The 20,642-nt window shown below is 40.6% G+C and overlaps 1 protein-coding gene across 4 annotated transcripts in view; it reads left to right on the forward strand.

The window, feature by feature from the left end:
• Window positions 1-16,649: 16,649 nt before the first annotated feature.
• Window positions 16,650-20,642, forward strand: part of LOC112917895 (phosphatidylcholine transfer protein) — a 53,434-nt gene continuing 49,441 nt past the window's right edge. The window contains exons 1-2 of one of the 4 annotated variants that reach the window (XM_072747534.1): window positions 16,745-16,922; window positions 20,300-20,381. Coding sequence is in view for 1 of the 4 variants with exons in the window: in XM_025995979.2 (XP_025851764.1) it covers window positions 16,782-16,922 (141 nt within the window). In the remaining 3 variants the exon portion in view is untranslated. Of the gene's footprint in view, window positions 16,958-20,299; window positions 20,382-20,642 lie in introns of all 4 variants that reach the window. The other 3 variants (XM_025995979.2, XR_011999711.1, XM_025995980.2) reach the window with 3 other exon arrangements.

The following is a 20,642-nucleotide window of genomic DNA, read 5'->3' on the forward strand; positions in this document are numbered from 1 at the left end:
AAACCAAACATGTCTTTGGACATTGCCAAGTGTCCCTTGGGGGCAAAATTGTTCCTGATTGAAAACACTGCTCTACTTACATATAGCCCTCACCAAATTATGTGGTAAGTCACTGTTTTGCTTGTCTATCTCCTCCAGGAGTCTGAGAGTTCAAGTGCAGGGGCTATACAAAATTTATCATCCTGACCCCTGTGCCAAAGCATAGGACCTGATGCACACAGTAGGCGTTAAAACATATTTCTTCCATAGAAAAGCTTTGAGGTACTAGGTGTTAGAAGACCTACATTTTAGCTTATCTGGGTCAGCTCTATTGCCTAAAATGTTGTGACTGTGGACAAATCAGGTAGCATCTCTGTACTCTGGTTTCCCTCATTTGGTTCTGGCTCTTTTCTGCTTTGTGCTGGGATGGCTGCTTCCTGGTATGTTGACCTTTCGGTGATAGGAAATTAAACAGGTTTCGCATCTGCAACTGCTCAGAATTCACAGTGTTAGTAGGGAGACTCATCCACTCTGAAGGATGACTTTTTCCCCTCCAATACATCCTATGAAACGCCTCTCTGGTTATCTCATTTTCTTCGAGAATGGCCTCTCTCTCTCTGTTTACCTACTTTATGACTTCCTTTTACATTCTGGGCATTCCATCACTGTGGCTTCTGTGTTCTCCCAGCATTGTGGCTGGTTTATATATCTCGCTCCCTCCTTTTAGCAGAAGGAATTAGTTTCCAGATTGAATTCAGCTGACAAGGACCCCCATTGCAGGGAAATGTGGACTCTGCCACCATCAACTCCCCTCCAGCAGCAGCTGGCCAGGGCTTTCCATTAACCATTTCATGCCCTGAACATGAAGGCTACAAAAGCACTGACAGATTGTAAAAATCTACCCAAATGAGTCAGAAAGTGCCAGACTCGTATCTTTTAGGCTGCAAGTGGGGGGGGGGGGGGCGGCGTGAAAATCATCTAGTCTAGCTCTTTCATTTTCAACTTGGGAACAGTGAAACCTGAACAGATTAAGGGACTCACTCATTACTATTTTCTTTGCAGCTTCTTACTATCTCAAAAAGTCAATATGAATCATTCTTTTGCTTTCTTAATGCATCCCAACTAATCTTTATTTTCTGTCTTTTCCTATACTTCATGAACCTCTCTTTAGGCTTAAAATATGAATTTCCTTTCAATACGGGGTTTGGGGATGTCTCATCTGAAAGAGGGACAGATGTTTTTAAAGTAGTGAGCTCTGTGCATCTATGTCTACAGTAGCACATGGTTTAGAGGGATGAACAGGGGTTTGTTTTTTTCACCCCCAAGGGACAGTTTTTTCCATGCAAATTGAAAATAGCTCTATCCTATTCCTCCATTTTCTTTCTTACAACTTTCTTTAAAAACTTCTCGGGCAGATTACCAGGATTTGTTTGTAAGAAGCCAGCTGTTGAGAAAATGTGCAGTGCTCATTAGCCACTAAAATGTTTCTATTCAAGAATTTTGGAAAACTTGCAATACAAACGCACCTGTCTATTCGTTTACCTGAGGAGCTCATGAATGGCTTTATTAATTAAGAAACTTGGCAGCCTGATGCAGCCTGAGAGTCTAGGATTGCTCATTGCTGATCAACAATGGTGCTTCCTTGGGGACTCAGATGAGTAAACCAGTCCAGTGGGTGGAGAGAGACTGACATAGGATTTCAAACTTTGGTTTTGCTAAACTAGTACAGGAGAAAAAAAAAAAAGACTATCATCATCCATAGCCTTGATTGTTTCTTAAAAGGAAGAGCACTGTTGCTCAAAAACAAAACAACAACAACAACAACAACAAAAACAGGACATAATCTCACCACATTTATTTTTATTTTTCACATTTTGAATGCCTGTCTCTAAATTAGTATGTTGAAACCCACCAAACCTAGATTAATTAATTCAAGAACCAGAGATGGGTATTATAATGTCAAATCCTGTTAAAAAAAAAAAAAGGAGAAAGACTAAAATTCTTTGATTTGCATTGTTATTAACAATTACTCATATTATTTGGTTCTTCAGTGGAGCCAAGGTGTTAATTATGTCTGAGGATATCTAGATTATTAGAGAAACAGCACAGTCAAATCAGAATGCCCAGACTCACAGACCCGATGGGGAGAACCTCTAACTTTGCCACCACATCCCATAAACCACTTAACCTGTTTGTTTCTTCGTCTTTAAAAACATGATCTATTTCACAGGATATTGCATAAAGTGAAATATAAAGCTGCAAGTGTTTAATAAGCTTTAAAGTGGTCTGTAGCTGTGAGATTTTGTATCTCCAGACTTTGTGAACTTTTGAAAAAATTAAAACCTTATCAAGGGTTTGTGTTAATCCGTCTACAATGTCTGATGAAATTTATCAAAATACATTTTGCATAGGAGACTACAGCATACAAAGTATGCGTCAGTGCCTGGCATAAAATAGACACTCATTATTTTTAATTCCCTTTACCCACTCAGAGTACGTTTGACTCTCCAGATAACATAAATGCCAGACATTTCGCAATATAAGTGGGTTGCCAAAGTGCAATTATGTGTCTATGATCCTTTGGAATTTTCTTGGATACATGAGTGAAAAGAATATCAAAATAACCTTTAGGTTATGAAACCATAAAACCAGCTACATACACACCAGCTTTCACCTCGCTTCCTTCTCTTACTCCTCTGCGCCCTCTGCCGACTGCAGGTCTGTATTGCATTAGCAAATTTAACTTTTGAACAAAAGGATCACAATGTGCCTTAGCCCGCGACTGAAAGTCCTTATACACAAATTACCGTTTTAAAGAATCATGATGTCTTCTTTTTTCCTTTTTAGTAACACCAGGGAAACTTACTCATGATGTAAAAGTTAAATAGGGATAAGTATAAATAGAAAATAAAAATTAAATGTTAACTCTACCTTCAATAGAACTGTCAACATTTTGCTGTATCTTTATTCTATTTTCTCTACATAAGATGTGCGTTATCTTTCTTACAACGATAGGATTATGCTGTATGTGATTTTTACACACTTGCTTTTAGCACTGTTTATGACAAACATCTTTCCATGTCGATAAAATGGCCCATGAGGTGGCTACATAGTGTTCCATTGGGAAGATGTCCCATAATACCTTTATGTATTTATGAGGTAAACAGTCTGATTTCAGCTGTTTCGATTGCTGGGTTTTTAAAAATTTTACTCTTACGCCCCATGTTCTCCATGAAGATGTGTTAGAAGCTAAAGCAAAAATTGATAATGCTTCATAATTAATATTAGGGGCTAGAAATGATATCCCAGTGCCCAAGATCTCAATATACTGTATTGTCAAGTATTTCTACTGCCTGTTTCCATTTCCTGCACTGCTTCTGCTTTTCTGCTAAATTGTATTAAGATATATTTGTCATAAGCAATAAATTTATCATTATATAAAATATATTTATCATAAAGTGAACATTTTAAAAAGGTTTTAAGTCTTTTTCTCAATAAAATTTAAGAAGATATTTCATCTCCAAAATAGGAGTTGACAGCATGAACAAGAAAAAAATCAGAAGTCTGGAAAGACCAGTGAAAATTAGAAATATATTTGCTATGATCAACTCCCAGTAAAGGAATGAATGTCCTCTCATACTGAGAAGAGTCGGTTAGTGAAACTGAAGATAAACTTGAGAGTTTTCTTAAGACTATTTCTTAAGAAATAATAAATAATTGAAAATAATAAGAGAAAAAGATAGGAAATTAAGGAGTCTGGAAGATGTAGTTTGTGTGAAGTAGGAATTCCATAACAGGAATTGGAATCACGAGAACACAAGAAAAATAAAAGCAACAGAAGAAATGTTTCTCCTAAATAAACATTTAAGTTTGAAGTGTAAGAATGGTTCACTGAAAGTTGAATGGAACACATGCCTAGGCATAACCAGGCAAAGCTCTTTTTTTTTTTTTTTCAAAGCTCTTGAACATAAAAGACAAATCAAACTTCCCATAAGAATGGAGAAATACAATATGTATTGCAGAGAGAAATATAAGTCAAAGAATTCCCCCTAATACTAAGTGCCAATCTTCAAAATTTACAGGACTTTGAGGATTTTTTTTTTAGATCTTATTTATTTATTTATTTATTTATTTATTTACTTACTTACTTATTTACTTATTTATTTATGAGAGAGAGAGAGAGAGAGAGATTAGGAGGCAGAGGCAGGGAGATGCAGGCTCCCTGCAGAGCAGGAAGCCCCATGTGGGGCTCTATTCCAGGATCCTGGGATCATGACCTGAGCCAAATGCAGATGCTTAACCAACTGAGCCACCTAGGTGCCCTCAGAACTTTGAGGATTAACCAATATTAAGAGCTCAAGAACAGTAAAGGTGTAGTTTAAAATTTCCCCCCATAAACTTGTTTCCAGAGCTCCAAAAAAGAAAACCAACAAAAGCTCAGCTCTTGTTTGTGAAACAGGGTTGGAGGACTAGAACTCTAAGCTGCTAGTTTGCCTTCCTTCCCATGATGGAGCCAGAGGTGTCTCCTTGGGCATTTGGAAACCACTGTTCCAGTCCATTTAATAACATGAGAATGGAAAATTATTGGTATAGCTATTGGAAAAGTTATGGTGAATTTATCCTTTTTTTCCTCGGCAATATGATTGTCAATATAGAAAACTGAGAACAACTTAAAAACTAATGGAACTAACAAAAGCATTTAGTATGGTGGCTGGGTTATACATATACATTCATATATATGTACACATATGTAGGAAGATCAACAAAATATATACACATACAATTCATATATATGTGTGTATATATTCTGATATTGAATATATGAACATATATGATAATTGAATATATGTATATTATATAATAATGAATATCAGAATGCACATCAGCATTCTATTAACACTCAACAGATGTTTATATACCAGGTGTGGGCTAATAACTGGGGACACGGTGGTGAGAGGGATGGACAGGTCTAGATGTTGAGCTTATGCATTCTGATGGAGGAGACAGGTACTCAGCTAATTACAGATCAAGATCGGTGCTAGAAAGGAATTAGTATTTATTTGTTTACCTTTTGTTTTCCTCCTGCTCCCCCTGGGATGCAGGTCCAATCACAAGTGGAAATAATTTTTTTTTTTAATAGGGAAGAAGGAGGGGCAGAATGAGGGGAAGAGAGAGAATCTTAAGCAGGCTCCATGCCCAGCAGGGAGCCCAACATGGGGCTCCATCTATCCCATGACCTGAGCCGAAATCAACTGAGTAAGCCGCCCAGGCGCCCCTGGAAAGCAATTTTGTACAGGAGAAAAAACAAAAAGCAAAGGCTGAGATAGCACATGAAAGAAGCTGGAGAAGAAGAGTCTATGGAAAAAAGGTTCTGACTGATACCTGAAAGGTGGGAATGAGGGAGGAGTGTGGGGAGGGTGGCTGAGACAGAAGCTGGGGGAACAGGTGGCCTGACCCCAAACACTAGGGGATGGCAAGCTGGAGGGCAGTGAGGGGAGAATGGGGACGATGGGGACAGGGCACACAGAAAGGGCCAGTGAGATGCTACTGGATGTTGTAAGCTAGGGTGAGAGCTCTCAATGTTGTTTTGTACAAAGTGAAGCCAGTGGCCGGTTGTCAGGAGAGGAGTGACAGGAGCAGTGGACACAGAATTGTGATACAGCACTGTCTCTCCGTGGGGGGAGTGGACTTCGTACCGACTGATTGAAAGGTGCACTAGGCAGGCAGGGGAACAGTGATGGTGGCTTCGGTGACAGTAGGCAACGCAGACAGAAAGAAGGGAACAAACCTAAGCCATGTGCAAAGTATAAATAGCAAAACTGTTGACTAATTGTACACAGGATTTGAAGGAAAGAGAGCAGAATATGTGTAAATTTTCAGACCTCCATACAGAGGTGATGGGCACGCAACCGTAGGGAGATGGCAGCAAGGAGAGGCGACCCGAATGAGTCCTTTGCCCAGATGGAACTGGCCTAACCTAAGTCAGCAGAATGCATGGAGGACTTAGTCTATGTTCCTGGAGAAGACAGCTAGGCTTCTGACCCAGACTTGAGTCCTGCCCTCTGAGAGAGGACTCCAGGTGTACAGAAAGAAAAGGGCAGCCAGTGTGTGTATGCCGATGAGTGTCAGAGTGCAGTCTGGGGACCACAGCTCAAGTGAAACCCTAAACTTTTGTCTGAAATGCCCTAGCGCTGAACTCGGATCCCCTGCAGTGATTAGTCAGGGCAGCGGAAGGGATTTAGAAATACAATACTTCCAGCTCATCTCTGGAATCCCTTTACTGGAGGGAAGGTGGTTGATGACTTTATTCTCTGATCTCTTCCAGAATTCAGACAACTGGTTTTCTGAACTGTCAGTTTTTTTTAAAAAAGATTTTGTTTATTTATTCCTGAGAGACACACACAGAGAGAGAGAGAGTAGCAGAGACACAGGCAGAGGGAGAAGCAGGCTCCATGTAGGGAGCCCGATGAGGGACCCCGGGATCACGCCCTGAGCCAAAGTCAGGTGCTCAATCATTGAGCCACCCAGGCATCTCTGAACTATCAGTTAAAAGCTCACTTATAGTATATGTCCCAATAGGCAAAACTATAAACTCATCTTTCTTAACACCTGTATATATGTCTTATTTTCCTTATATTAGCAAGCTAAGTGGACTAGGAACTTTTAGTCTATATGGACCTGGGAAACATGGTTTGGCTAACTGAATAACCAGGGGGTTATCCAAGGTATTGTCTCTTTGTGCCTTCATTCTCTTGTTCTAATTCTCTCATAAAATAAAAGGGGTGCCACAGAAGACCCTGAATAGCCAAACAATCTTGAAAAGAGAAAAACAAAGCTGGAGGCATCACAGTTCCAGACTTCAAGCCATATCATAAAGCTCTAGTCACCAAGACAGTATGGTACTGGTTCCATAAAGTAAAGTGGTGGGCTAGATAATGTATCACACGTGCATAAAATAATTTCTCAAATTAATTGTTCGTGTGTTCATGAACACACAATTGCTGTTATGGCCATAAAAGCGTAAAAGCTCATACTTAAGGAAGATTCAGATATTGCCTTTAATTTGTTCTTTTATCTATTAATGTACTAATTTGTTGGAGAAATATTTACTGATGATCAGTATTTATCGAAGAAGTGAGTATGTGAATACATAAATGAGAACAAATTAAAGGCAATATTTAAATCCATTTCTTCTATTAAATTATATAGTTTTATGGCTAGAATGGTTCATAAAAAGTCTTTTAAGAGTGAAAACTCTTACAGATATAATTGAGTTAGCAGCTACTTTCACTGTTCATGTCTATAGATCCTATGTTGATAGTAGGTGATGCAGGTATGAGAAAGTAGGCTCTAGAACCCAATAGAACCAGCTACCAGCATCAACTCTCTTCCTTTGACCTACCCATGTGTCCTTGGCCAAGTTACTTTATTTATCTAACCTTCAGTTTCTTCATGTAAAACCTGGAGATCATAATGGAACTGATTTCAGAGTGGTATTGCAAGGATTAAATGAAAACACTTAGCATAGTTCCTGGCTCATAATGAGTACTCAGCAGGCTTAAGCTATTATTAAGCGACTTACAGGTTGTTATTTTATAAGCTTTGGAGCCCAGTAATAGTGTCATCATCCTCTGCTTCTCCACTGCCCTAGAAAGGCAAAACTCTTGAGCATTTTAGTGGGAGCAAACATTCAACAGTAGAAGTCAAACAGAAAAGAAGTAAACTGATTTGGACCACCACTGAGACAGATTAAATTCAACTCAGCCATAGAATTTAGCAATAACTATTGAGAGAATGCATTCCGTAAGGGTCCACTTTCACGTTACAGAGTGCTTTTGTTTGTATTATTTGTGTAATCCTCTCAGCAAATCTCTGAGATAGGTATTTTTATATCACTGTTAAGTAAATAAGTTTAAAAAATTAAAGCGATCTGCCTGGTTCTGAAAGTGCCTGGGACCCCGATCTTTTGATTGCAAAGCTAGTTTTTGTGCCCATGACTCTGTCTGGGGGATCCACAGACCAAATTAGTTCTATACGGTGAAAAACATCACTGTGGAAGGTGAGAAGTTCTGATCTTTACCCATTTGTTTTATCCATGATACCATATAGTTCATTCGCTTCTCAGTTTCTTGGTACCTGGCAGCTTTTCCTAGTAAATAAAGATAGATATACTTTAGTCCCCCAGTTAAACACACACACACACACACACACACACACACACACACACACACACCAATACTGATCAATCATAGCAAATTATCCATATTTCTTCTCTGTGCAAAGTTAGGCATTTGTGAACATTGATTATTCATTCATTCATTTTACATGGTATTCCAGAATAGTGCTTTTCTTTTTCTTCTGCTATTTTTAAGTAGTATTATATCTTTATTAGAATTATTTCTTTAATTTTTTTACATTATACAAATTTCAAATATATAGAAAAGTGTAGAGAATAATAAAACACTCATGACCTCGTATATATGTTAATATTGTGCCTTATTTGCATCATAATTTTTTAAAGAAATAAAATGATACAGCTACTTTTGAAGTTAACCTGAATCCTTCCCATTCACATTGGGAAGTTTTCAGACTAAACACTATAAAGTATCTTATTCTGTACATCCTTCTGCAACTTACTTTCTTCATTCAAGAGTGTTTTCAAGATTTATCCATGATATACAAATAGGTTATTTTTTTACTTCAAAAGTTATATGATGAATATACCACAATTTATTCTCTGGCGAATATTTTCTGTTGTTTCCAATTGTTTGCCACTAGAATAATGTGTATCTTTACATAATACCAGTGGTTCTCTCAGGTATACACTCACCAATGTGGGGTAGTATGTGGATACTCAATTTTCATAGGTCTTTTCAAGTGTTTTTCAAACTTTTCAGGTAGTATGGGTAGACCAGGTAGTATGTGGATACTCAATTTTCATAGGTCTTTTCAAGTGTTTTTCAAACTACCATTTATTTTAACTAGAGCATTTTATGTCTGAGCTTTCATTTCCTTGTATATTTACCAACATCTAATATTTAAGCTTTCGACAATTTAATAGAAATGAAATGGTAGGATTTATTTTGCTTCTCCCAGGTTACTATGGATGTTAAACAATTTTACATGTATTTATGTGCCATTTGGATTTTTTTCCCTGTTCATATTTTCAATTGCATTATGTGGGTTTTACTTGATGATTTATAGGAATTCCATGTATATAATCAATATTGATCTATTGTTATCTGTGTAACAAATGTCTTCTACCAATCTGTGTTGGGTTTTGATTTATTTATAGTATATAGTTGAGCAGTAATTTTTGCTTTCTGCTATAGATCAGTTCATCTTTTCTTTCATCATTTGTGCTATTTTATGTTTTTAAGAAATCTTTGGGGCAGAGGGAGAGGGGGAGAGAGGATTTTTTTAAAAAGATTTTATTTATTTATTCATGAGAGACACAGAGAGAGAGGGGCAAGGACACAGGCAGAGGGAGAAGCAGGCTCCATGCAGGGAGCCTGATGTGGGACTCGGTGCCGGGACTCCAGGATCACACCCTGGGCAGAAGGCAGGCGCTAAACCGCTGAGCCACCCAGGGATCCCCCCTGTGTCAGTATCTTTATATTGATCCTCAGATCTGATAGGGCAGGTTTCCTCCCAACCACACATTAAAATGTTACTTCCCTACTTTTTCAAGTTGCTTGATACCTATACCTTTCCTGTGAAGTTTAGTATTGATTTGCTAAGTTCCTCGAATACTCTTAATGGATCTTTGTTTGAATTTCACTGGATTTATCGTTTAAATTGATAGAAATTGTCTTCTTTAAAATATTAAATATCCTAGTCAATGAATAAGATATCATGCCAGACTAAGGACAAAAACAACAATTCTTCAAGGTATTTTAAACAGAAAGAATTTGATGCAGGGGCTTAATTGCAGGCTAGGTTCTAGAAAAAGTATGTATTTGTTTTGTTTGTTTAATTTTCAAATATAATGGGGCAGGGATTAGTTATTTTTTCCTTTTTATTTGCTTTTGCATTGTCATCAGAGAATGATATACATTATTTAGTGTTTGTTAAAAATATCCTCTGTGGCTTATAGGATCATCAACTTTAATGAATGTTTAATGGAGTTTGCAAATAGTCTGTGTGCTCTGTTTATTGGATATGGGGTTTTACAAACGTCCTTTAGATCAAGAATATAAATTATATAAAAAAAGAATATGAATTATATGCTAGTTTTCCATATCTTTGCTGATTTTTTTGTCTGCTTAATGGGTTTCTAGAAAAGATCCTTAAAATGTTCCATTGGTTGTGAATTTGTAATATATATCATATTTATATATAATTTATATATATATACATATATATAACATTACATACATGCACAATCAAATACACACATTTCAATTATTTGACATTTTATTGCTGAGTTGGATTCATGGATACATTACAATGTGTTCTATAAGTTCAATCACTGAAGGACATTTGGACTTTTTTCTATTTTCTATTTCTATAGTTTTGGTTATTACAAATTAAACTGCTATGAACATTTGTGTAGTAGTCTTTTTTGGACAACACTGTTATTTTTCTCTTGGGTATATACCCAAGGAAAGGAATGGACTGGCAGATTGTATGGTGGTTAAGTTTAACTTTAATTTATTTTTAAAGATTCATTTATTTATTTATTTATTTATTTATTTATTTATTTATTTATTTATTTTAGAGAGAGAAAAAGAGAGGATTGGAGGGAGGAGCAAAGAGAGAGGGAGTGAGGGAATCTCAGGCAGACTCCCTACCAAGTTTGGAGCCCAATGCAGGGCTCAATCTCACAATCCTGAGATCACGACATGAGCCTAAAATGAGAGTCAGGTACTTAACTGGCTGTGCCACCCAAGTGCCCTGTAAATTTTAAAGAAACTCAGTTTTCCAAAATGCTTGTATCATGTCTATTCCTCCAGCAATGTATGAGAGTTCTATTTCTTCTGCATTCTTGCCAATACTTGTTTTGATCAATCTCTTGAGTTTTAGTCATTCTGAGGGGTGCATACTAGTACCTCACTGTGATTTTTTCATTTATTTATTTATTTATTTATTTATTTATTTATTTATTTATAAATCTTTTTTTTTTTAAGATTTTTAATTTATTTGTTCATAGAGACACACACACAGAGAGAGAGAGAGGCAGAGACACAGGCAGAGGGAGAAGTAGGCTCCATGCAGGGAGCCTCACATGGGACTCGATTCTGGTCTCCAGGATCACACCCAGAGCTGCAGGGAGCGCTAAACCGCTGAGCCACTGGGGCTGCCCACCTCATTGTGATTTAATTAAATTAATTAATTTATTTAAAATTTTAATTTAAGTAATCTCTATATACAACTTGGGGATCGAACTCACAAACCAGAGGTCAGGAGTCATATGCTCCTTGGACTGAGCCAGCCAGGTGCCCCCATGTTTTCCGTTTCTTTCTACCTCCATGTTGCTTTCTACAGCATTATGTCATAGCCACCTTCTTATCCTTTTATTTCTCTTGAACAATTTTACCTCTCTTTTAATATTCTAATTTTAGCGACTATTGTATTTTTCATTTGCAGAAGGTTCTTTTTAAAATTCTTTTTTTTCTTAGTGTTCCATCTCTAGACATTTTTTGCTTTCATTAAATGTCAGAAATGCATATTGAAAATTACTCATATTGGCCTGTTGTTAACTGTAGTTCCATGGTTCTGATAGTCCTGTTTGCACATCTGCTAACTCTCTCATGTGGAGGGTTGTTTGCTCAGATCTTCGTAACTCACTTATTGTATATGCATCTTCTGTGGGTGTTATCTCCTAGGTAATTCCATGTGTCCTAGTTGTGAAAGTTTCCCTAACTCTGATTCCAGCAGGATTTCAGAGGTTTCAATGGTCCTGAATCAGATTTGGCATTAATTGATCTCTTTATGACTCCTATACATGGTAACATGAATTTAGGTCCCATCTCTGGCATATGCTTGGGATTTAGTTTCTCCCAGTTGTCTTTTTATTTCTTTTTACTTAAGACTTCAGGGAGCATGAGCTTCCTTGAGGGCTCTGTGGTGTACAGGCTGGGGACTTTCTGGTTTCCTGGGAATGGAAGGAGCAGATCTTCAGGGATACAAGCTTTATTTTTCATTTTCTTTAGAGGAAGCGAGGGAGGAGGAGAGAGACAGGAGAGGGAGTGAGAGAATCTCAAGGAGACTCCACACCCTGAGCCTGTGGAGCCCGACTCGGGGCCTGATCTCAGGACCCTGACATCATGACCTGAACTGAAACCAAGAGTTGGACACTTAACCAATCGAGTTGCTCAGCCACCCCAAGGGATCCATGCTTTATGACGGTTCCCCCAGCCAATCTCCCACCGCCTGTGGCTGAGTGCCACATCTTGAGTCCCTGTGTGAGTATCAGACCCCAGATCCTGCCACTGGAGCCTCTGTCTGTTTGGAACTTAGGAAGCTCCAAATACGTTATTCCTCTCTTTCCCACATATGTTCTGAATCCATTTAGACAGATGTGGAAGTCTGACCACAGAAATGAGCATTTATTTCACCTTTATTGCAATGAAGCAGTTTATAGAAACAGAGGCAACAGAAGAATTAAAACACTCTGCCTGTAACCAAACTTGCTCTCCAGGCACAGACAGCATGGGAAAGTCTCATTTCTAGGAGCACAGCCTTCACTCTAGAGTACAATATAACCTAGGGCAGGTGAGAATGCACATTTTCTACAATAGAGAGGTGCTAGAACGGAGAGGCCAGAAGGGGTTGATCCAGACATGCCTAGTAGTTCCTTTTCTCAAACTCATTAGCCATTTAAATCACCCCTCTTCTCATGAGAAGGAGGGAGTCCATGATTGAGGCCAAGAGTATTACTCTAAAGGAAGGAAGTTTCCCCATGAGAAACAAGGCTTCAGGGAGGCAGGTGGGGGGTATTCAATCCCTTCTAAAGATATCCAGTGTGCTTGGGTCTGTGGCTTTCATTCTCTCTTTCCTTTCTGAAATCTGCTATCTACTCTTTATTTTCACCTGAACCATATATTTAAGACTATTTTTGGTATATTTTGCCCAGGCTTTCCATGTTTGAGGCCAGGAACATCAGCTGTCATGTTTGTTGAAGTTCCTCTAGAGAGCGTTTTCACAAAGGCAATGGGATGGTCTATTAAAATAGACAAGTGCTAAAGGAGAACAGGCCGATCTAGCCCTCTCTCAAGTCTTTTCTAGTCTCTGGGGTTGCACAAAATAAAAGCTATTTGCTGGCAGGATTCTTTCCTTCATTAACTATAATAAAGTAAACATGGGTATAGAGCTCAACCTACCCAAATATATGTGTATTGACTTTCTGAGTTTAGTAGGTAAACACACTTACAAACATATATGTTGCATGTGCAATTTGAATTTCTGGCCTATATCTCATATATTGCACAGTGTCATTTACACTCTCCTGTTGTTTTCATTAATCTATTGTTACGTAGTGATACAGGTTCAGCTTCATCAAAGCACACCTTTATAATGGGATTCCTTAAAGCTATTTGAAAATAGTTCTTAACCGGTGAAATTGCTTTTTTAAAGAAATTGAATTTTATTTATTTTTTAAAAGATTTTATTTATTTATTCATGAGACACACACACACATACACAGAGAGAGAGAGAGAGGAGAGAGGCAGAGACACAGGCAGAGGGAGAAGCAGGCTCCATGCAGGGAGCCTGACATGGGACTCTCTAGATCCCAGGTCTCCAGGATCAGGCCCTGGGCTATACCACTGAGCCACCCAGGCTGCCCCCAAGCAATTTAATTTGAAACATAATACAGTTTGTATAAAGAAGAGACTACAAAGCTGTGGTCATCAAGACAGTGTGGTACTGGCACAAAAACAGACACATAGATCAATGGAACAGAATAGAGAATCCAGAAGTGGACCCTCAACTTTATGGTCAACTAATATTCGACAAAGGAGGAAAGACTATCCACTGGAAAAAAAGACAGTCTCTTCAATAAATGGTGCTGGGAAAACTGGACAGCACATGCAGAAGAATGAAACTAAACCACTTTCTTGCACCATACACAAAGATAAACTCAAAATGGATGAAAGATCTTAATGTGAGACAAGATTCCATCAAAATCCTAGAGGAGAACACAGGCAACACCCTTTTTGAACTCGGCCACAGTAACTTCTTGCAAGATTCATCCAATGAGGCAAGAGAAACAAAAGCAAAAATGAACTATTGGGACTTCATCAAGATAAGAAGCTTTTGCAAAGCAAAAGATACCATCAACAAAACTCAAAGACAACCTACAGAATGGGAGAAGATATTTGCAAATGACATATCAGACAAAGGGCTAGTTTCCAAGATCTATAAAGAACAATTAAACTCAACAGCAAAGAAACAAACAATCCAATCATGAAATGGGCAAAAGACATGAAGAGAAATCTCCCAGAGGAAGACATAGACATGGCCAACACGCACATGAGAAAATGCTCTGCATCACTTGCCATCAGGGAAATACAAATCAAAAAACCACAATGAGATACCACCTCACACCAGTGAGAATGGGGAAAATTAACAAGGCAGGAAACCACAAATGTTGGAGAGGATGCGGAGAAAAGGGAACCCTCTTACACTGTTGGTGGGAATGTGAACTGGTGCAGCCACTCTGGAAAACTGTGTGGAGGTTCCTCAAAGAGTTAAAAATTGATCTGCCCTGCAACCCAGCAACTGCACTGCTGGGGATACAGATGCTGGTGATACAGATGCTGGTGATACAGATGGTGATACCCCAAAGATACAGATGCAGTGAAACACCGGGACACCTGCACCCCGATGTTTCTAGCAGCAATGTCCACAATAGCCAAACTGTGGAAGGAGCCTCGGTGTCCATCGAAAGATGAATGGATAAATACGATGTGGTTTATGTATACAATGGAATATTACTCAGCCATTAGAAACGACAAATACCCACCATTTGCTTCGACGTGGATGGAACTGGAGGGTATTATGCTGAGTGAAATAAGTCAATCAGAGGGCAAACATTATATGGTCTCATTCATTTGGGGAATATAAAAAATAATGAAAGGGAAAAAAGGGGAAAGGAGAAAAAATGACTGGGAAATATCAGAAAGGGAGACAGAACATAAAAACTCCTAACTCTGGGATACGAACTAGGTAGGGGTGGTGGTAGGGGAGCTGGGCGGGGGTTGGGGGTGAATGGGTGAAGGGCACTGAGGTGAGTACATGACGGGATGAGCACTGGGTTTTATTCTATATGTTGGCAAATTGAAAAGCAATAAAAAATAAATTTATTTAAAAAGTTAAAAATTTTAAAAAAATAAAAAAGAAGAGAGGACTTAAAGGGCATTATAAAAACAGTAGTAAAGTATGTCTCTGATCTCTTGTGCATTTAGTCTAGGAAAATACCACATCCCTCTCCCCATCCTCATAAAACAGAACAGAACCAGCACTGAATGGAGTTAAACAGTAACGTATCTGTGCTGCCCCATCTGATTTTATTTCTCTTCTTGGAAATTGGCATGAACCTACAGTTTGCCGTCCATTTCAAGTCTTTAAAGAGAAACATTTCAATATAGTAATGTAAAATAAGTAGAAATTTTTCATTGAACATTTATTTACTTTGATAGGCATTGCCCAAACATGTGCAAACATGTTCTGTGTTTATTTTATGTAGTCACCTCCTCAGTTCTCAATGGTTGCACAATGTTTATCCCATTTTACAGATTAGGAAATATGGGATTTCAGAGTTCATTGGCATCCATGTGGTGTCGCATCGTTTAAACTACCTACTTATTCAAAGCCAAATAAAGTGTGCTGATAGGACAGAAAGTAATACCCAAAGGACCTGAGGGAACAGAAGATCTTTGAGTTGCTCAGAGATTTAAATTATGCAAAATGCGGAAATCCTGGGTGGAAACCATGAACCGTTTTAGATGGATCTTTCACCGTCCAAGGTGGCAAATTACCTAATCCAGTATGGATTGGGTTATTTAATCCTGTCTGTGCCACGGACCCCTTCTTGGATAATTTTTAAATATATATTTTACTTATTTATTTATGAGAGAGAGACAGAGAGGCAGACACAAGCAGAGGGAGAAGCAGGCTCCGTGCAGGGAGCCGGACGTGGGACTCGATCCCGGGTCTCCAGCATCATGCCCTGGGCTGAAGGCGGCGCTAAACCGCTGAGCCCCCCAGGCTGCCCTAGGATAATGTTTTTAAACGCATAAGAGAAGGAATAGAAATGACACTGGAATGGTTTTAAGTTCTAGCATCTGAGCCCTGAGATTATCAAGCATACCCGTGCTGTCCATCTCTCCTCCCCAGAGGACCCCTGGCCTCAGTTTTCTCCAGCATTCTGTAGGGGAGGTAAAGGAGGGGCACCCAAGCAGGTTTGGAGGATATGGGGGTGGGGAGGAGTATGAGATGGGCTACAGAGAGGCTTCTGAGAGGACGTTGGTTTATTCCATTTTCCTTCTGTGTATAGAAGCCTCCTCACTTTCCCAGTCCCTCCATCTTCCCCCAGATCAAGTCCAATTTTTTTTTTCTGATTTTACCTTTCTCCATCCCGGCCTGCCCCGGCTCCGCCCCGCCCAGGTCTCTGAGCCCGCCCCGCCCCCGGCCCCGCCCCGGCCCCGCCCCCGCCCCCTGGCCACGCCTCCCTCCAGCCTTCCCGGGCCGCCGCGCTTAGCTCAGTTCCCCGCCGCCCCGGTCCCTGCCAATCACGCCGGGCAGCCTCTAGCCCGCCCCCAGCGCCCGCGGGGCTGGCGCGGCCGGGCTGTGAGAGGATGGAGCCTGCGGGCGGCGGCTTCTCCGAGGACCAGTTCCGGGAGGCCTGCGCGGAGCTCCGGCGGCCGGCGCTGCCCGGGGCCAGCTGGGAGCTGCTGCTGGAGGCCCTGGGCATCAGCATCTACGGGCTGCTGGACCAGGTAGCGGCTGGCCCGCCAGGACCGGGCCCCGGGAGGTGCGGGGCTGCGACCGCGGAAGTCGGGGCCTGAGCGGGTCACGCGGAGCTGGGAGGAGCGAGCGCGGGGAGAGCCTCCTACCGACTTGACCCCCTGCCGTTGGGAGCTCCTGGGCATTCAGCTGCAGCTCTGAGCCCCCGGTGGCAGTGGTTTGTTGGCACTTAGGGATAGGGTTAAAACTTGGCCCTGTGCACTTGCCTGCAAGGGACGTGCATCCCCCTCCTGGTGGGTGCCACTTGTATGTGTGTGTGCTGGCGGGGTGGGGAGGACCTCAGGGTTTGCATACAGGTGGAAAGGAGACTGGACTTTTCAGAGTCTGGGGGTGCAGGATGATAGCGCGAGTGCGGAGTGCTGTGCCCGAGAAGGGAGCTACTATCAGCTCAGTCTCCTGGCTTCTTTTCCAGGCTGCCCCCTTTGTAAGGTGCACTTACTAATTTAGTCCAAAGCTTTAGGCAGAAAGATGACCAACTCCATTCCTCCTCCCCCCTTCTAAGTTATTAGCAAGTCTCCAGGTGCTCCTGGAACCAGGTAGCTACCCAAGTGGATGGATTGCGTTGCAATCCGAGGTCTGTCATCATCTACACTGTGTGATAGCAGCTGCATGACACACAGGTTAAAAGGTCACAGTAAGTGAAATCAGGGTTTCCTGGCAGAGGACCAGAGTATTATACTGTAGAGTAGGGAGGCACTCACAACCTGTGTGTGGCAGGGCCCCTGGGTGTGACAAGATGAACAGGAAGCTCACAGCCCAGAAGAGGCAGAAATAATTTCTCAGTGAGGTTTCAAATGTTGTCTCTGTGCAAGAATGGACATTATTTCAGACAAAATCCTTTATTCTTCTCTCTGACTGTTCCATTTTTCCTTACCAGCCACATCCAGGCGTTTGCCAAGTTTCCTTAGTTGGTTGTTACTTTGGGTGGCACCTCTCACCTAGAATTGCAGTGACCTCTTTAACTGGCCTCTGGGCCTTCCACCTCTCTGAGCCCTTCCTTTCTACATGTTACAGTCTGATCAAACACCTGAACGGGAGGCTTTGGTCTTATCCCTCTCCTTTCAGTGGCACTGTCGGTTGCAGATTAATGTTAAAAATAGCTAGTGTCATAGCGCACACATTGCATGCCTTATATGCCAGGCACTGTACAAGTGCTTCACAGGCACTGATTTACTCAACCCTTATGCCAGTCTTGTTTTTTATATTTTTATTTTATTTAAATCCAAAAATAAATAAATAAATAAATAAATAAATTAATTAATTAATTCAAGTTGGTAACACACAGTGTAGTATTGGCAGAAAGATGACCAACTCCAGGAGTAGTGCTTCATCACTCATATAGCACCCAGTGCTCTTCCCAAGTGCCCTCCTTAATACCAGTCAGTCATTAAGCCCATCTCCCCACCCACTTCCCCTTTAGCAAACTTCAGTTTGTTCTCTCAATTATAGAATCTCTTATGGTTTGCCTCCCTCTGTTTTTATCTTATTTTTCCTTCCTTCCCCTTTGTTCATCTGTCTTGTGTCTTAAATTCTACATGAGTGAAATCATGATATAGGTCTTTCTCTGACTTATTTTGCTTAGCATAACCGTCTAGTTCCATCCACATTGTTGCACATGGCAAGATTTCATTCTTTTTGATGCTTGAGTAATAGTCCGTATACACACAGCCACACACACACACACACCCCACATCTTTTTTGTCCATTCATCAGTCGATGGACATTTGGACTCTTTCCATATTTTGGCTATTGTGGATAATGCTGCTAGGAATATAGGGCTGCATGTGCCCCTTCCAGTCAGCACTTTTTTATCCTTTGGATAAATTTCTATTAGTCTCATGTCAGTCTTAATGTAAGATACTGTAATTATCACCTTTTTACCTATATGAAAGTGAATATGGGGAAAGGTTAAGTTGATTGCTGAAGGTTTGAGTTGGGATCAGAGCTCCCCTGTGTACTTCCAGACCTGTGCCAACAATAGGCTCCTGCATTCCCTCTCTGAAGGAAGGCAGATGCTGCTGGGCAGGCTCCAGATGTTTCCCAACTTATGGTGGGTTTATATCCTGGTAACCCCATCATAAGTTGAAAATATCATAAGTCACGAATGCCTTTAATACACCTCACCTACTGAACGTCATAGCTTAGCCTCCCTGATCTTCACTGTGCTCAGAATGGTTTCATCAGCTGACAGTTGGGCAAAATCATCTAACACTAACACGTTAGTATTAAACTAACGTGTTGAACATCATGTAATTTATTGGGTGGTTTACTAAAAATGAAAAAGAGAATGATCATTTGGGTGCAGAATAGTAATAAGCGTATCAGTTATTTGCCCTGTGGCTCCTTGCCCTGCCCAGCATCAGGGGAACGTACTGTGCCATGTATCACTAGCCCAGGGAAAGATCAAAATTCAAAATACAGTTTCTACTGAATGCCTATTGATTTTGTGCCCTTTGTAAAGTTGAAAAATTGTAAGTTGTGTTGTCATAAGTTGTTTATCCTGTGTGAACTGGTTTGGTCCCAACTTCCATTTCTAGCTTTATCTCCCACGACTCCTCTGCGTACCCCCTGTCCTGTCCTCTAGCCAAGCCGGACCACTCTACCCTGTACCTCTCCAGTGAACCTGTGCTTTTGTGCTCTGTGCCTGTGAGCTGAGACAGTGACTGGCTTTGTACTGAGTATTGTTTCCATCGTGTAGTGTTATGTAGCAGGCCCATTTCCCTCTGCTGGGGAGGACATGAGTGGTCTTCAGAATAGTTTCCACCTGTACTAACCACACTATTGTCTTATTTCAACCTGTCATAGGGAGGAAGGCAGTCATGGTACACTGATGTAAATTACAGGTGCTCCCAGATAACCTCTCTAAGTTTAAAGGGCCATGGGATTCCAGTAGGTGTACCCTTGAGCCTCAGCAGCTAGGATGCAGGACCATCCAAGCCCCTTTGATGTTCATCTGTATTAAAATGTCAAGAGGCCCTCTTGGGTCAGGGTATGAGCCCTTTCCTAGGAACTCTTACTGGGTTTTAGCTTTTTCCGGTATTATTTCCAGCATTATTTGTTGAAGCCTCATTTTCTTTCCAGGTTGACTCCCATGTTTTACCTTCCTCCTGGAAGGGAAGTCCCTCGAATTTCTAGTTAGTAAATCTTTTCATCTGAATACCCCACCTTATCAAAAGTGAACTCATTTTGCCCCACTCTCTGAGTAGACCTGCACCTATCTTCCTCACAGCCCTTGATCTGTTTTGTGGGCCAGTGGTGTTCAATTCACCCTGCATGTGACTGTTATGTATCTTTTCTTCCACCCACACAAACCCTTTACCCACGAGTGCATATGGCCTTGGGTCCCCAGGTCCCCAACTGAGGGTCAGACCAGAAGACAATGGCTCCTCTGAAAATGTTCATCTTGATAATCTACCTGACCATTACTGCAGGTGAGTCTAGGTGAGGTGTCTTTTTGCAGTCTTTGCTTTCTGGCTTTTGAAACTCCAACAACTGGTGTAATCAGAGTGGACCCTTTCCTGTTGAAGGGCCACTGGGAGGTCCCATTGATCCACATAACTTTCAAAGGTGCTACATTAAGGCTTTTTCCTTAAGCCTATCAACATCTGCTTCATTCATCCTATTTAATACCATATTAATATTTCCTCTCTTTGAGATGAGTCCCCACCTCTGTCTGATTTTTCTTGGCATCT

Source organism: Vulpes vulpes, chromosome 2 (genome assembly GCF_048418805.1).
Source record: "Vulpes vulpes isolate BD-2025 chromosome 2, VulVul3, whole genome shotgun sequence".
In the NCBI taxonomy this organism is placed as follows: domain Eukaryota; kingdom Metazoa; phylum Chordata; class Mammalia; order Carnivora; family Canidae; genus Vulpes; species Vulpes vulpes.